The 18,467-nt window shown below is 35.4% G+C and overlaps 1 protein-coding gene across 1 annotated transcript in view; it reads left to right on the top strand.

Moving 5' to 3' along the window:
- LOC150107252 (tRNA dimethylallyltransferase) overlaps positions 1–18,467 on the top strand; it is a 193,727-nt gene that overhangs the window by 91,785 nt on the left and 83,475 nt on the right. The window contains exon 8 of the mRNA XM_090391751.1: positions 5,659–5,736. Within this exon, the coding sequence (XP_090247877.1) occupies positions 5,659–5,736 (78 nt within the window). The remainder of the gene's footprint in view (positions 1–5,658; positions 5,737–18,467) is intronic.

Raw genomic sequence — 18,467 nt, forward strand, 5'->3', positions numbered from 1 at the left:
CTTGATATATTGTAGTCCCCCCCCCACTCATATTTAAGCATAAAAAACTTGCATGGTTAATGAAGAAGTAGATTTCTTTTTAAATGAAAGCACTTTGAAGTGATGAATGCAAAAAAAGGAATATTCATACATATCGTAGCTTGAATTTCACATGATATATGAGAACATAACATCCAGGTATATTATTGTACATAATGTGATGTCTGTGATGTTTTAACATTACAGAAACTGTATCTGTTCTATTTGTATCATCTCTCTCTCTCTCTCTCTCTCTCACACACACACACACACACACAGTATAACATATCAGGGAATAAAGAGGCCACTACTGATGGCTATGCATAAGGCTACACTGTTTAATGTAGCCTCTTGCATAGCAGGATTTCCTCCTTATCCTGCTCATTTGTTATATGTGAAAAGCAGAACATGCTCCACAAAAGTACAAGACATTTATCTAAAAGAGCACGTCGAATCAGCAGTGGGCTGTGTATCCACTGGTATGATAGACTGTGTGTGTGTGTGTGTGTGTGTGTGGAAGAAAAGTGAATATTGTTGTGACTTGGCCTGTGTTAAGTTACAAATGGTGCAAATATTGAGTCTGTGATAGTTAACCATAATTTCTATTACATTATTGTATTAATGTAGATAATATACATTATCCACTAATAATCTTCACTTAATCATACTACATTATATGTCCATATATCATACAAAACTCAAGCATACTGAATATTTCTCTTTTTTGTTTTTTCACTTCTGTATAGATATCCTGTATCATATTAACAAGAAATTATATATGTGTATTCATCCAGATTTTATCCTAGCATAAGCAAATTTAAAATATTTGTCCATTAAATAATTTCAGGACTATAATAAGCCAAAAGGCTATTTTACCGGCGACATAAGTTAAGTTTAAAGGGAGATGGTAAATCCCATTTTATTTTATAGCCAGGTACGAAACTTGGATCGAAATCCATCGAATCCATAGAGTTTCATGCCGAAAAAACTATTGGCGAGCCCAAGTGTAAGTGATCACTTGGGTAGTGCAACACCAGGGCAACTCCAAACAAAGGAGGAGCAAGCTCCGTCACTAACCTTAATATTGTCTCATAATGTAAAACACAGCTCCTAAGAGATGTATATATACTGTTTTACATTATGAGAAGAGGTCACTACCCAGACCGGTTTCAACCTTTTTTGAGGTTTCATCAGTGAGTAGGTAGACCTGAACCGAACTTACATATACGAACTACTATAGAATTGCTGAACTGGTGTACTCCTATATTGTTATTACTACTATAATAAGCCAAACGGCTATTTTACAGGCGATATAAGTTAAGTTTAAAGGGAGATGGTAAATTCCATTTTATTTTGTAGCCGGATACGAAACTCGGATCGAAATCCATAGAGTTTCATGTCGAAAAAACTATCGGCGAGCCCAAGTGTAAGTGATCGCTTGGGTAGTACAACACCAGGGCAACTCCAAGCAAAGGTGGAGCAAGCTCGTCACTAACCTTAATATTCTCTCATAATGTAAAACACAGCTCCTAAGAGATGTATATATAACTGTTTTACATTATGAGAAGAGGTCACTACCCAGACTGGTTTCAACCTTTTTTTGAGGTCTCATCAGTGAGTAGGTAGACCTGGAATCAAGGTTTTAAGTGAACCGAACTTACATATACCTCTACTATAGAATTGCTGAACTGGTGTACTCCTATAATGTACTACCTCTTCTCATAATGTAAAACACTATATATACATCTCTTAGGAGCTGTGTTTTACATTATGAGAGAATATTAAAGTTAGTGATGGAGCTTGATCCACCTTTGCTTGGAGTTGCCCTGGTGTTGTACTACCCAAGCGATCACTTGGGCTTGCCGATAGTTTTTTTGGCATGAAACTCTATGGATTCGATGGCTTTCTATCTGAGTTTCATACCCAGCTATAAAATAAAATGGGATTTACCATCTCCCTTTAAACTTAACTTATGTCACCGGTAAAATCGCCTTTTGGCTTATTATAGTAGTAATAACAATATAGGAGTACACCAGTTCAGCAATTCTATAGTAGAGGTATATGTAAGTTCGGTTCACTTAAAACCTTGATATCAGTGAGTAGGTAGACCTGGAATATCAAGGTTTTAAGTGAACCGAACTTACATATACCTCTACTATAGAATTGCTGAACTGGTGTACTCCTATATTGTTATTACTACTATAATAAGCCAAAAGGCGATTTTACCGGTGACATAAGTTAAGTTTAAAGGGAGATGGTAAATCCCATTTTATTTTATAGCTGGGTATGAAACTCAGATAGAAAGCCATCGAATCCATAGAGTTTCATGCCAAAAAAACTATCGGCAAGCCCAAGTGATCGCTTGGGTAGTACAACACCAGGGCAACTCCAAGCAAAGGTGGATCAAGCTCCATCACTAACCTTAATATTCTCTCATAATGTAAAACACAGCTCCTAAGAGATGTATATATAGTGTTTTACATTATGAGAAGAGGTAGTACATTATAGGAGTACACCAGTTCAGCAATTCTATAGTAGAGGTATATGTAAGTTCGGTTCACTTAAAACCTTGATTCCAGGTCTACCTACTCACTGATGAGACCTCAAAAAAAGGTTGAAACCAGTCTGGGTAGTGACCTCTTCTCATAATGTAAAACAGTTATATATACATCTCTTAGGAGCTGTGTTTTACATTATGAGAGAATATTAAGGTTAGTGACGGAGCTTGCTCCACCTTTGTTTGGAGTTGCCCTGGTGTTGTACTACCCAAGTGATCACTTACACTTGGGCTCGCTGATAGTTTTTTCAGCATGAAACTCTATGGATTCGATGGTTTTCAAGTTTTTTTATAGCCGAGTTTCATACCTGGCTATAAAATAAAACTGGATGTACCATCTCCCTTTAAACTTAATTTCAGGACTGTTTACACATACACAGAAAATGACAACAAATATATATATGTATACGAGGGTTGTTTGAAAAGTTTGGTAAATTTTCAATAGATGGCGACACAATTCGTTCATTCATACCAGTGTCAGCACATATCATGTTTTTCATGACCCCTGGCAAAATTTTTGTCACATGCGACACGTAGGTCTCATTTGGCAAACATTTAAAATGACCGTGTTCACATTTTTCATAAAAATGCAGAAAAACCAAGTTTCGTGCAGTGATAAAACACTTTTATTTGAAGAAGTGGATGGCTGTGCAGATCAAAGCTGAGTTTGATGCAGTTCATGGGGACTCTGCATCAGCATTAAAGACTATTTATTCTTGGATAAATGAGTTTAAACGTGGTCATAAATCCATTGAAGATGAAGCATGCTCTGGACGCCTAACTTAGGTTCACTATGACGGAAATGATTGACAAAATCCATGGTATCGTTATGGAAGACTGCCAAGTGAAAGTGCTTGAGATTGCTGAGATTGTAGTCAAAAGCTGTGTGTGCGATGGGTGTCGCGATTGTTGATTGTTGATCAAAAACACATGCAAAAAGACATTTTTGAGCACAGTGTTTGGTGATGTTTAACGCAATTTGCAGGATTTTTTACATTGATTTGTGACTGTAGACGAAACTTTGATCCACCACTACACACCTGAGTCCAAGCAGCAGTCAAAACAGTGGACAATGTCTAGTGAAAGAGCACTGAAAAATGCAAAGCCTGTTTTGTCAGCTGGGAAGGTAATGGCCATGTTTTTTGGGATTGCAAAGGAATTATCATGATAAACTATTTGGAAAAGGTTAAGACAATAACAGGAGTCTATTATCTGTCATTGTTGGACTGTTTAAAAGAAGAACTGAAGAGAAAATGGCCAAGATTGGCCCACAAAAAAAGTGCTCTTTCTTCAAGACAATGCATGTCCCACACATCAGTTGTCACAATGGCAAAATTTCACAAATTCAGGTTCGAATTGGTTCCAATTCGAACCTGAATTTGGCTTGGTGGAAACTCCCCAGTCCTGAAGATACTTCAGGACTGGGGAGTTTCCACCAATAAAGGATTAAACTAAATATATAATTTATAGTCTAACCAAGTGAAAAAACTTCCAACATCTTTTTCTAATCCAGAGTAATTTAATAATAAGGTGTGATACCTTTTGGCAACTCATATAGGTAGATATGACTTCTCCATTGCTTCAACCCTGGTATCACCTCTGGGTTTGGCTCCCACTAATGAGACCCCAATAAAGGTCAAAACTTATTGGAAGGTTGGGTGATGAATGGCAATGCTGTAGCCCATGAAGTTTTAACTGAGGCTTGGCTGTTGCTGTCATCCATGTCCTGGGGGGGGGGGGGGTAATGAATGACAATGCTGTAGCCCATGAAGTTAACTGAGGCATGGCTGTTACTGTTAACCCCCCACCCCAGATGAAATATGAGCAGCTCTTCTCGGTGGTGGGGTGGGCTTGCCATGGGATAGAGCCAACGCTGAGAGGTCTTCTCAGTGGCAGGGTGAGCCTGTTACTAAGGGGAACAATGCTGAGTTTTTGATCCTTCAGGTCGCTCATTGTTGGGTGATCTGGAGGATCTCACGAGTTTTTGGAGAGGTAACCTGCACTTAAACAGAGGAACCGATTTGGGTAGTGACCCTTCCCATAATGCATAGCATTATACAGGAGATGTGCTTTGCATTATGGGATACTAAGGCAAGTGATGTGAAGCTTTGTCCACCTTTGCTACGAATTGCCCTAGTCCTGAAGATACGTCAGGCGCAAACTTTGTTTACTTACACTTGGATAAAGGATTAAACTAAATATATAATTTATAGTCTAACCAAAGGGAAAAAAACTTCCAACAAATTTTATATTTAAATGTGTGCCAATATTATTTCAATTGTAGAACAATTATTACTGTGAGATATTTCCATGTGGAATATGGTGTTTGTAAAATTTCTCACGTATATTTATGTATTTAGAGTATGAGTGGAAACGAGTATCTAAACCTTTACTGTTTTACTAAACTTTAACAAGGAATGTTTTAGGAATTTGATGTCAGATACTTCAATATTAGATACTTCTGTATCTAATATTGACCACATGTTCTACTATCCCATTAACACAAAAAAAACATGTAAACATGGTAACTAGATTTTAATATATTTTTTTAAAATTTATAATAAATTGTTATTGTTATAACTGATTATTGTTGATCCGCATACAGAAGAGTGGTTGACATCCTTAGAGCATACAGCCATTCTTCTTTATATTTGACTTTATTACATATAACTTGAAATTTTTGTTTTCTTCAGGTAACGATAATTTAAACTAGTAATGAAATTAAGTATATACCTTATTGTTGGGAAGGAGTGAGAGAGCTCTTTTTTTTTTACTTTTAGTTTGATTGATATTAAATGTGAAAGAGACTCATTTGTATAAAAATAAAAATGTCATTTTGGTAAAAATCTCCACAAGAAAACAATGGATAATATTGTTTACGGATAATGGTATCAACAATGATACCAGCTATTCCATAAGTCATTATGGAATAAGTAAAATATTTAATAGACAATAAAACAATTATAAACCTGTATGTTGTAAGATGAGGGGAAATGAACATTTCTAATCTCATTATGCTCATGAATCACTGATTTTTTTTTTTTTTTGCATATTTCATATTTTCGTTGTTTTATTTTCCTTAGGTATCGAAGCCATGAAACTGGTGACCAAACGGTATTCAAAAAGGCAAATTAAATGGATCAAGAATAGATTTTTGAGAAGTATATAAGTTATTTTGCTATATACGTTTTTACATATGTTTATTATTCCAAATTATAATTATTATTTCTGCTTTCCAGGACACTTAAGTCCATTGACAGTTAATACGGTAGACTAGCAACTATAGCATTAACTGCCAGTTTTAATAATGGTGCCACATTTTTTTAAGGGAATGAAGGGAAACTGGAACACCTAGAGAAAAACCAATCTCAAATACCAACTAAGCCATATACTTGCAAATCACTGCTATGGCCAAAACACAATCATCTTCCTAAATTTTCAAATTTAGTTTAATCATTTATCCAAGTGTGAGCAAATAAAGTTTGCGCCTGAAAGTATCTTCAGGACTGGGGTAAGGTGTTGTACCACCTTACCCCAGTCCTGAAGATACTTTCAGGTGCAAACTTTGTTTGCTCACACCTGGATAAAGGATTAAACTAAATTTATTATACTCTAACCAAGTGAAAAATAAACTTTCAACATCTTTCTCTAAATCCAGAGTAATTTATTAAAAAAGGGTGGCACACCATTTGGCAGCTCCTATAGGTAGAGATGACCTGCTAATGCTTCTGCCTAGTATCTCCACTTGTGCCTGGCTCCCACTGAAGAGACCTCAATAAAGGTCGAAACTAGTCTGGGTTGTGGCTCTTCCCTTAATGCATAACATTAGACATATCCACAGGGAGATGTGTTTTGCATTATGGGAGATACTGAGATAGGAGTGTTGGTAGCTTGCTCCACCTTGGCAAGGAGTGCCCTGGTGTTGTACCACCTTACCCCAGTCCTGAAGATACTTTCAGGTGCAAACTTTGTTTGCTCACACTTGGATAAAGGATTAAACTAAATTTATTATACTCTAACCAAGTGAAAAATAAACTTTTAACATTTGGCTTAAGCTTTCTTTACATTCATAATGTTTCCCTTGCATTTTCTCTCATCCTTTTATTTTTATTTTTATTATTTTTTATATTTATACAACAAAAATATTAACATGTTCAACAGGCTAATTATATCTTAGTAATTAATCACAATTTTTCTTAAATATCCATATGAACTACACGCTAGTGTCATTAATAACAATGATATCCATAACACATCCCATATTAGTTAATTATTGATTTATGTGAGTGTACTGCAAAAAGTTGTGAACTTATAATATATTAGTACCATGGGTGGCCAAGGTTTTTTTTCTATTTTTATTTATTTTTTCCCTAAAATCTGAAAACCCTGCTCTAGAGATACTTTAAAACTTTTTTAAGCCACCTCAGGCTCCCAATAAATGGAGTGATAGTCTCACACTTGGTGTTGAAATTCGTCTCTAACATAAAGTCACTCACAAACATCCATGGCTACTGCAACTTGTTGGTTAGAGAGTAGATTGCTAACCACTGGACCAGCCAGGCTGGCAATTATCAACAATGATACTAGCTATTTAACAATACACCAGGAGTCCACTTGGTGGTGCTTTGGAATAAGTCTGCCTAAATGTGTGCTCCTTGTTTTTATAGTTTTAAAAGTCATTTCCTACATGAATTTCACCAAGTGAAACTGCAGCAGCAATTCTGAAATGGATTGCTGCTGCAGTTTCATGGAGAAATCTGTACTACTGCTTGAATGTTCCATAACGACAGCGGCATCAAAGCCCAACAACGACATAGTGTTCCGGGCATAGCCAACACAGCACGGCCAACCAGCACCGATAAATCCACTGATGCTATCAAGTGTCGCAGCTGTAGACTAGAAGTCATAGACAAAAAAAAAAAAAAAAAGGCTTTCCATGCAATTTTTGTTGACAATGGTTGCATGTTCAGTGCATAGAAGTCAACACTCAGAATATAAAACTTCATGTGAACTTTAGAACCAGCATTTCTTCTGCCCACTTTCTCCCAAAATCAAATTAATTGAAATCTAGCTTGAACAGATCCACACTCAACAATTCAACAAAAAATCACCTGCCACCGATACCAGCCAGCTCCATGGCCTCATTGAGTTAACGATGCACAGCTTGATTGAGGCCTAAAACAAAAAAATACAATACCGTTATCCTCAACTTCTACACCAAAAGTGATGATACACTGAAGGAAGACATAACTAATGGATAAATTTGGTTTTCATTTTGAAATATCACCAGTTTCAACTGCTTCATACCTATGAACAAAAAAAAGGGACGGGATGACTGGTGAAAATAACCTGTGACATGCCAAGAAGTGGCATGTCACAGGTTATTTTCACCAGTCACTAATGGCAGAACTAACAACCTCAAAGTCAATCTCCCTGATTGCATATATGAGTCTGTCCCAACCTTACACAAATTGTTCATATGCCCACCAGCTAGACCCAAACACCCTGAACCTCTTCCTCAATAATGATCTAACCAAATATAATGCGAAGGTTTTATCTTCTTTAGGTAATTCAGCCTACAACTTTGTGTTTATCTCTTCTCCAGCAAGTAACACCCATACAGGTGACCCAACCAAGATTCATCTGGCAGTATAAGAATGCCAAGTGGGATGACCCACTCATTCCCATGGTTGGATTATTGCTTTCGGCCTTCCAGCTCAAACATATGCATCACCAAAGTAATTCTCTCCAAAATGGAAGTATATATCATCCATTCCATATCGATTTCCATCTTAAGTAAACCTTGATTCTATATAAGATACACTAAGAACTAAGATACGCTACGGCTGTACAAATATATAACCAAGCACACCACAGTTGGATATCATCAAGAATTCTGTCATCTCTCACTGCTTACACCAAACTCAAAACAGCTTATAGAAAATCATCAATGCACCAAAATCTAATTTCCAAAAAGTCAAAAGCAGGAAATTTGGATCGCGTGCAAATGGCAGCCACACTTTTGGTCTCTTGCCAGAGCAGTTGGCCACAACTTCTGCCCAACATTGCTCCCACTATTACTGCACCCAGATTGGTTTATTGCATTATCAAATACAGAGAAAGCTAATCGACTTGCATCATATTCTTCTTCAAATGCGTGCATAGATAATTTTGGTAAATGTCCCCCAACAATTTCAAGCACTCAATGCCTCCTCTGACCTTTCACCAGTATATAATCAGAAAAATCCTATCTAAATCATCATCAAATTCCTGATATATACTCTCAAAGGGTATACAGGATATTATGATAGTACTACATGAAAAATTTACATCATTACCAACTTCATATCTGCACGTTTCCTCCAAATCAATCTGTATCAACACTCCAACATTATCAGATCTTATATTTCTGTCTTCTGAGACACTTTTTACTATCATCCACCTATATCTTGGTCTTCCTCTGGTTTTTTTTTTTTCCTGCCAACCTGGCAGAGAACACTTGTTTTGCTAATCTTACCTCTCCCATTCTGTTTAAGTGACCATAACCACCTGATATTAACTCTGCTAACACATTTCTGGATGCTAACAATGTCAAGTTCTTTCCTAATATCCTTGTTTTTTAATATGATATTGCCATTGATGCCATCTGTTCATGCCCCTAATCTTACTCAGGACTGTCATATCTGTGGTCTCTACTCTTTGGTCAAGTGTTTTATTTCTAGCCCAGCTCTCAGATCCATAAGTTAAAATTGTTTGAACACTGTCTTTTATGCAGCTAATTTAGTGTTTTGACTAATTTCTTTCTTATTCCATATAAATTTATTCAGTTGACTTCCTACCATGCCAGCTATATTGAATCTATTGTCTATTTCCATATTTAATTTACCTAAAATTGTGCATAAGTAGCTGAAATGTTTTACTTGTTCTATAGGTTTTCCATTCACGTATTCACAGTTGATATTTTCAACCTGCCAATTTTCATTGTCTCCTTTTGTTATTGCTGATTTTCATACCACATATATTATAACAGTTATTCAATTTAGTCAATGAATCTTGCAGACTTGTACTTGATGTAGCTAAAAGTATGACATCATCTGCATAAAGTAAAGAGCTGACATTAACATCTCCAATTTTGATATCAGGTTTCATACCGCTTTCCTTCATAATGTGATCCATATAGGTAATGAATAACAGAGAAGATAACATATATCCTTGTTTGGCACCAGATTTAACAAAGAACCATCTTTGTTAAATCTGGATTCTCAAGATTCCTACATCCACCAAAACCACCTCATCATCCTCTTAAAAAACCAGGAGTCTACAAAATCCATTGCTCTTGCAGGATTTGCTACGTAGGACAGACAGGAAGATCTGGAGAAATACGCATGGCTGAACACCAAAAAGACGTACAATACAAAAGGGAACAAAAAAAAAACGAGGCTTGCTTTCCATTCCACTTCCACTGGACACGATGTGTTCTGCAAAAAACGACGATATACATAGAAAACAACAGTTATATAAGAAAATTTAAAGAAGCCGCTAATATGCTAAAAAACCCAACCCAATGCAATAAAAATCAAAGTTTAATTCTCCATCAAGTGTGGTCAGCTCTAATAAAAAATCTACCTCAATATGACTCGGACTGTATGAACGAGAACAAGAACATGTGACATCGTCCAGTATTGTTCATCGTCAATAATGTTTTATATCTGCATTCTGATATTTGAGTTTTATGAATAGCCAAATGGTTATGATTTCTATTTATTAATTCTCTTGTTTAAACTTTAAGTTATACTCTTTACCCCCTGAAGATGTAAATTCTACGATTTACGAAACTTGTCGGGAACTATTATTTCAGTGTTTTATATAACTCAATAATAAAAAAAAATGTGGTGTAATCACCGAAATATATCTTTTGAACCAATTAGCCACAGAAGTCTACGCCTGCAATTACAAACTTACGGTGAGTGCTTTTGGCATAAAGTTATACAACTAGAGAAACTACGCATTAAACACCTCAACTTCATTAATCGTCTAATTTTCCTCATCCGATGCAGAGATAACGAAGTCATCCCGAAATTCATCAAAGTCAAATGCATAATTCCACACAAACAAGGCTTCCAGAATTTACCATAAAATGGAACTAGCTTTTTCTAAGAGAAGGAATTAAAGTCACTAGAGCTGAATTAGCATTAATTAGTAATAACACTTTTTCTCTTCGTAATGAACTGGCCACATCTCTTCCATCCAACCGATGGAACAACATCGATAGTGTTACATTTAACAAAGCAATATCGATCTCAGAACAGAAGAAACATACATTAATTCATAAGTTCAACATACTCCTTCAGAAGAAGGAAATACATAAAAAACAACTAGATCATTCAAAAGTAGTTATTAATCTTTCTTTGAGAGTCCTAACAAAAGAGGAGAATAATCTTTTACTCAAGGGTTTTAACTTCGCCTTAACCCCACGTTTCATTCCAAAAATTGATATCATAGCACAAATAGAAAAAGGAATTAGAAATCTACTGGACAACATGGCAGATCTTATCCGTATACAAAGTACTACAGCTTTACTATTAAAAAGCAGATTACCTCATAGGAATCTACCTTGCAATGAATACGTTTGCCTTAAAAAGTTAAAGGATGACAAAAATATTGTCATAGTAAAAAGCAGATAAAGGCAATGCAACTGTCATTTTAAATGCTAGAATATAACAAAATGAAAAGTCTCCTGGAAGATACCAACACCTACAAACCCATAGACAGAGACCCGACTTGGCCTACACACAAAAAAACAAATGATCTAATAAAAAAAGTGCCTCTCTGGACGGAAGAACTTAAAAAATACTTACAATCAAAACATCCTTTGATACCAAGAATATATGGTATTCCAAAGATCTATAAGACAGATATACCTTTAAGACCAATAGTAGATGGAAGAGATTCACCGACTTCCAACTTGGCAAAATACCTCACCAACATGATCTCACAACATATAGGAAAAACATCTTCCTTCATAAAAAATAGTAAACATTTCATAGAAAAAGTGAAAGATATACATATTGGTCCAACAGACATCTTTGCAAGTCTCGACATTATCAGCTTGTTTACAAACGTCCCGAGACAAGAAATTTTGAATCTCCTAGAAGACCTCTTCCCTCCGGACATCTTGAATCTTTTTAAACATTGTATAAACAATACTTTTTTCACCTATAAAGATAGAATCTGGGAAAAAAAAGGACTGGCCATGGGTTCATCATTATCACCGGTATTAGCAAACCTATTTATGGAAAAATTTGAAAACAATGCTCTTAAGAATTACCATAAAAAACCAAAAATATGGCTACGCTATGTGGACGATATTTTCATCATATTCAGTGGAACAACAGATGAACTTATCAATTTCAAAGATTATCTCAACAATTTGCACAACACCATAAAATTCACTTTAGAACAAGAAAAAAATAAAAAACTTCCTTTTCTGGATATTTTATTAGAAGTTAATGAAGAAAGTAAACTCTCCTTCTCAGTATATAGGAAGCCGACAAACACTGGAAGATTTCTAAATGCAACCTCACGCCACCATCCTTCACAAAAAATAAGCTTCATTAAAACTCTTCGAGACAGAGCATACAATATCCCCAGCACACAAGAAAGATGTAATGAAGAACTAAAATACTTAACACAAATCCTCCAACAGAATGGATACGAAACAAAAACCATCAAGAGATTCTTAAAATGCCTCCAGCTAACAACACAATAAAACAGGATTACAAAAACGCAATCTTGCTTCCTTATATCAAAAATGTTACAGATAAGTAGCCAAATTCTTGAACAAACACAACATAAAAGTAACCTTCCTTCCTATGGAAAAAATCTCAAGATTCCTACATCCACCAAAACCATCTCATCATTCTCTTAAAAAACCAGGAGTTTACAAAATCCGTTGCTCTTGCGGGATTTGCTACGTAGGACAGACAGGAAGATCTGGAGAAATACGCATGGCTGAACACCAAAAAGTCGTACAATTCAAAAGAGAACAAAAAATGAGGCTTGTTTTCCATACCACTTCCACTGGACACGATGTACTCTGGCAAAAAAACAACGATGTCATACATAGAAAACAACAGTTAAAAAAGAAAATTTAAAGAAGCTGCTAATATGCTAAAAAACCCAACCCAACCCAATGCAATAAAAATCCAAGTTTAATTCTCCAAGTGTGGTCAGGTCTAATAAAAAAAATCTACCTCAATCTGAGCTCGGACCGTATGAACGAGAACAAGAACACGTGACATCGTCCAGTATTGTTCAACGTCAATAACGTTATATATCTGCATTCTGTTATTTGAGTTTTATGAATAGCCAAACAGTTATGATTTGTGTTTATTAATTCACTTGTTTAAACTTTAAGTTATACTATTTACCCCCTGAAGATGTAAATCCTACGATTTACGAAACTTGTCAGGAACTATTATTTCAGTGTTTTATATAACTGAATAATAAAAAAATGTGGTGTAATCACCGAAATATATCTTTTGATATGATTCATTATCAAGGGGTGTACAGGATATGATAGTGCCACACGAAAAATTTACATCATTGCTAACTTCATATCAACAAGTTTCCTCCAAATCAATCGTTATCTATCAATACTCCAACATTATCAGATCTTATATTTTTTTATGATTTTATGATGTGATGTGATTTCATTTCTTGGGAGTGTTAAATTTGTTTTGTCTTATTTATTAATTATTATGTCTTACTTAATACTACTCGGCAACCTCTTCAAATTGTAACGGACGATTAATTTTGAATAGGCTACAATCCCTAATTGAGCCCCATCTTATTGCTGAGCAGGCTGGTTTTAGACCAGGCAAATCCTGTACATCACAGATTCTCAACCTCACTCAATATATAGAAAATGGTTGTGAGCAAAAACTAGTGACAGAAGCAGTGTTTGTAGACCTAACTGCAGCATATGATACCATAAATTATCTCACACTCAGAAATAAAATATACAGAATAACTAGACTATCACCTTGTTTTGATCCAATCACTCTCGGAAAACAGATGCTTTATTGTGGAGCTGGGGAGTAGGAAGAGCTGCTGGCATCCTCCAAAAAATGGCCTCACCCAGGGAAGTGTCTTATCACCATTACTTTCCAGCATTTGTGTCAATGATCTCCCCATCTTTCCAGGAACTAGATATTTTATCTATGCTGATGACCTTGCCATAGCTACTCAATCAAAAAATTTCAAGTCCATTGAAACTACTCTATCACTTGCCTTAAATAGTTTAACCACATATTATAGCAACAATCAATTAAAACCAAACCCCTTGAAAACTCAGACTGGCCTTTTCCACCTTAACAATAAGGAAGTGAACAGCAATCTACAAATTTCTTGGGAAGGCTCTGATTTAGAACATTCCTAGAACCCAATCTGCCCCGGGGTGACTCTCGATCACACCCTTTCATATAAAGCACACACACACACGCACACAGAAAAAACAAAGGCAAAAGTGAATGCAAGAAACAACATACTAAGAAAGCTTACCTCCTCCAAATGGGGACAGACCCTAGCACACTGAGATCTTTGCCCTTTGCTATTCTTCTGCTGAATATGTCTGCCCAGTATCGTCCAGATCATGCCATGCTGAAACTAGACCCAGCATTGAATGAAAGCTGCTGCTTAATTACAGGATGCCTGAAACCAACAAACCAACTCTAAAACATTTTGCCACCTCATTTCTCTAAAGAATATACAAAATAAATATCATGAGGTGGCAAAATGTTTTAGAGACAAATAAGAAATCTTAAAAATGAAGGTAAGTGTCACAGAAGGAATCAAAGATCATAAAGAGGATAAAAATTAATAAATAACATAAAGCAGATTTAACTAATGTGTACATTCATGACTTAAGTTTTTAACGGTATTAACAACACCAAACAATTTAATCAAAAGATGTTTAATTAACTGCTTATATTTGCTGAATTTCAAATCAGCATCATCAGATCACAACACACTTGTACACGCAACAGTGAGTAAGTAAAACAATAAAATTACAGTGTATAAAATATGTCACCTCTTTATTTACCAATGTACTACTTATAGACACTGTATTTGATCAAGTCTAAATTTCCCCCTGATATTTTTTTGAATTATTCAAATTTCAAATTTACTATGTATGCAGGTTACTTTACATGGGGAGGAAAAATCTACAAACAGATTAATGGTACTGCTATAGGTTCTCCCCACCCCTTTAGCAAACTTTATTTGGAACACTTTGAAAACAGAGTACTTACCACAGCTACATACAAGCCACCAGTTTGGTTACGCTATGTAGATGATGCATTCCCTGTGACTTCATACACTCCTTGGGACAAACAGGATGATCAGTTAACATTCTCCTGGAAGAACATAAAAAATACATTCGTTACTATTACTATGGCAAGTCAGGAATGGCACCACGCTTTGGATATTCCTTCACACAGGATTAGATGGAAGAAAACAATTGTGCTATTTAGGAGTTGTTACAGATCTGAAAGATTATTTTTTGAGTCAGCAATGACTTTGAAGAATTCTCCTAACCTGAACAAGTATGGTTGCATTAATTTGCCAAAAATTTGGGAGACTGTCATCCTAAGAGCAACTCCCACATAGCTGTAACGATTCCCCCCCCCCAACATTAGAGAGCACCATAAATAGGACTTTAGATCTTTTATACACTGCAATGTTATTGTTTTACTTACTCGCTGCCGCGTGTACAAATGTTGTTCTCTGTTGATGCTGATTTGAAATTCAGCGAAATATAAGCAGTTAATTAAACATCTTTTCATTAAATTGTCTGGTGTTGTTAATACCGTTAAAAACTAAGTCATGAATAACTGTCAACACCTAAGCTTATCTGTTTAGATTAGTGTGCATATTATTAGTAGTATAAAATTTAGGCCTTAGTATCAACAGCAGGACATCTTCAGTATGACTTTCAAATGAAACAAGAAACAAAAACAGCATATTCAACAATGAAACATACAGACTGCACATATGTGATGTAGAGCATTAGGGTATAATTATACTAGGTCTAGTAAATAACTTTAACAAGATGTTGGCCTGGTCGGCCAAATGGTTAGCGTATCTGCTCTACAGCCAAAGGCTGTAGATTCGAATCCTGCTATGGGCATGGATGTTTGTGATTGTCTGTGAAAATACTAGTGGTGATGGTGAACAGTAGATGACATTGGTAGTTGTGGTTTGTTGTAGTTGGTGGATTGAGTGGTGGAGACAGAGAGCTGGTGCCCCCCCCCCCCCCCCATGAGTCTTTGGACTCCTTGGAGGTGTCATGTAATAATAATTAATTTAAAAAATAATAAAATAAAAATAAAGTTATTTAATAAATAAAAATAAATTCTGGAATTTGTGAAGAACTATTTCCCATAATGATCGTTTCTATTTAGATTTAGTTGATGTAACAAGGTCTCACAACGCTCTTTGTATAAAAGTTCCAAGACATTATTACTTTTATGGAGAACCTTAATTTTCTTCCAAATAATCTTTCAAATTTGTGAAGAACTATTTCCCATAATCATCGTTTCTATTTAGATTTAATAGAATTTTAATTACATTACTATTTTTATGAAGAGAACCTTAATTTTCTTCCAAATAACAATGTATGGTGATAAGAGCATGTTTGCAAGTTCTGATTGCTCTGGCTCATGAAGCTTAACATAGCCTAAATGTTCATTACAATGTAAGGTTGCAGATCTGTTTGGCCAAAATACGATAATCCACATTGGCAAGAAACTTGATACACTCCAGGTGAGTGGAAGTTTATCTTTAGCTGAGTCTAGAAAAGGAGATATCTTGTTGATAAGATAGGACTCTTGTAGTTCAACACATCCATGCAGTTTGGCTATACCTTCTGAGATGCCTTTAACATAGGGAATGGTGACCAGACAAAGTCAACTAGGTTGAAAATATATTCTGGAAAATCTTGCTTGAGGAAGTTAAGTGTTTCATCTAAATGAACATTTGTGAATAAGGACACAATATGTAGGCTATGAAGCTTTGATATTTTTTCTTTAAAATGAGAACTATTTTTGAAATGAAGAGGACCTTTCTGTGAATACTGAAAGTAATTTGAAAAGGTGGTTAGCAAATTTGTAACATGGAGAGCTAATGCAGTCTACCACAGAGCATAATAGAATATTTGTTTCAAGGACTTTTGGTAATCGCCCATATAAATGAGTAAGATGTCCATGGTAACACTCGAGTTTCTTCTTGGTTTCCTCATCCCAATTAGAAACATAAGTGTTTAATTTCTTAATCTGGGTCAGAGTAGGATCATTAGCAAGGGTACTATGTAGAATAACATGTAACATTAAAGTCGATTTTCTATAGTATTCATTTACATTTTATTATTACAAAGGGAAGTCTTTCATTGAACTACTAAATTTTATTATTACAATGGCAGACTTCCCTTTGTCTGCCCTTGTAATAATAAAATAATTATTCTTCCATAGAGAGAGCAAGGCCTTCATTTCTGGATAAGACAAATTTGGAGGAGGTTTGGCCTTGATAAATATTTGTGCTATTTGGAACCAAAGCTGGTAAGTAACATCTGAAGAAATATTATGTAGCGCTTTGACAAATGCCAGAAAAAAAGTCCATTACTGGAATGACTTTTGGTGCTAATGTGAAATCTGGACCTCTAGAAAGTGCATTCAATTTCTGAGTAGTAAGAAGCTGCCTTGAGATATTAATAACTGTCTTTTGAAGATCTCCAGTCGATGACAAAGACAGTTGATGATAACTAATAAGATAATTACATTTTTGTATTAGCGTTTCTTGTGTAGTGGCAAATATTTTGTCTGCAGAAACAGTTGAAATACAGTCTACTATTTCTAACAAATCTGGGGATAGAGTTACAACTAGTAGTATATCATGAACATATTTAATTTCATTATTTAACAAGGCTAACATTTTTTGGCTTTGGACAGCTGGAGGATAAGTAGCAATCTACTGGCCTGTGCATATTTTTTTTTTTAGCTTTGGGAGACCTAAAGTTTCTCTTTGCAACAGTTAGGGCAGCTCAGGTATTACCTGAGCTGCATTACATCGTTTAACAAATCTGATCTGATTTACACATTTCGCTTGTTTAATTAAAAGTTTTCCATATCAGTTACACCGATTTGTTTCCATAGCAGTTACATTGATTTGATGCTGGATCTCCATCAAGCTCTGAAATAACTTGACGTACAGGAATGTAAAACATTTATTTATTTTGTATCCAAACACAACTGGTACAGTAGTAAGTGGTACAACGTTATTTTCAACAAATTAGGATAGATTACAAATGAGAACAGCTTAAATTTGATAGGTCAATTATACAGGGAATAATAAGTACAATAAAATATGAAAAAAGAAGCTATACATTAGTTATATACAATAAATATGGTCTGTTCCTCCAGTATCTTGCACAGTCAATTGCTCTTTCTGTGGAGGATATAAAGTCCTTTTTTGTGCAAGGTGATTGAAGAAGGGGGAAGAGAAAGAAGGTGCTCCATGGACTGGGTTGTCCCACACTCACAGTTATTTGTTCAGGTTTTGTTTGCAGCATCCTGTTGTTCAAAGTCTGTTGAGGCTTTTCCAAGTATTCCAGTTCAAGTGGGCACCACATGGATGATGTTCAGCTGTTGGAATACCAGTATTATTCTCAAGGTGTAGTGTAAGCCACTGTTGAAGTCTTGTCTCCGGAGGGTTTTAGTATTTATTTATTTAATTTTTAATAAATAAAATTATTTATTAATTTTTATCCTTTTTATGATCAAAGATCATAAAGAGGATCATACATTCTGTGACACTTTCCTTCATTTTTAAGATTTCT

This window comes from Typopeltis vanoorti, chromosome 4 (genome assembly GCF_054136105.1).
Source record: "Typopeltis vanoorti isolate ZY-2024b chromosome 4, IOZ_Tvanoo_1.0, whole genome shotgun sequence".
Classification (NCBI taxonomy): Eukaryota; Metazoa; Arthropoda; class Arachnida; order Uropygi; family Thelyphonidae; genus Typopeltis; species Typopeltis vanoorti.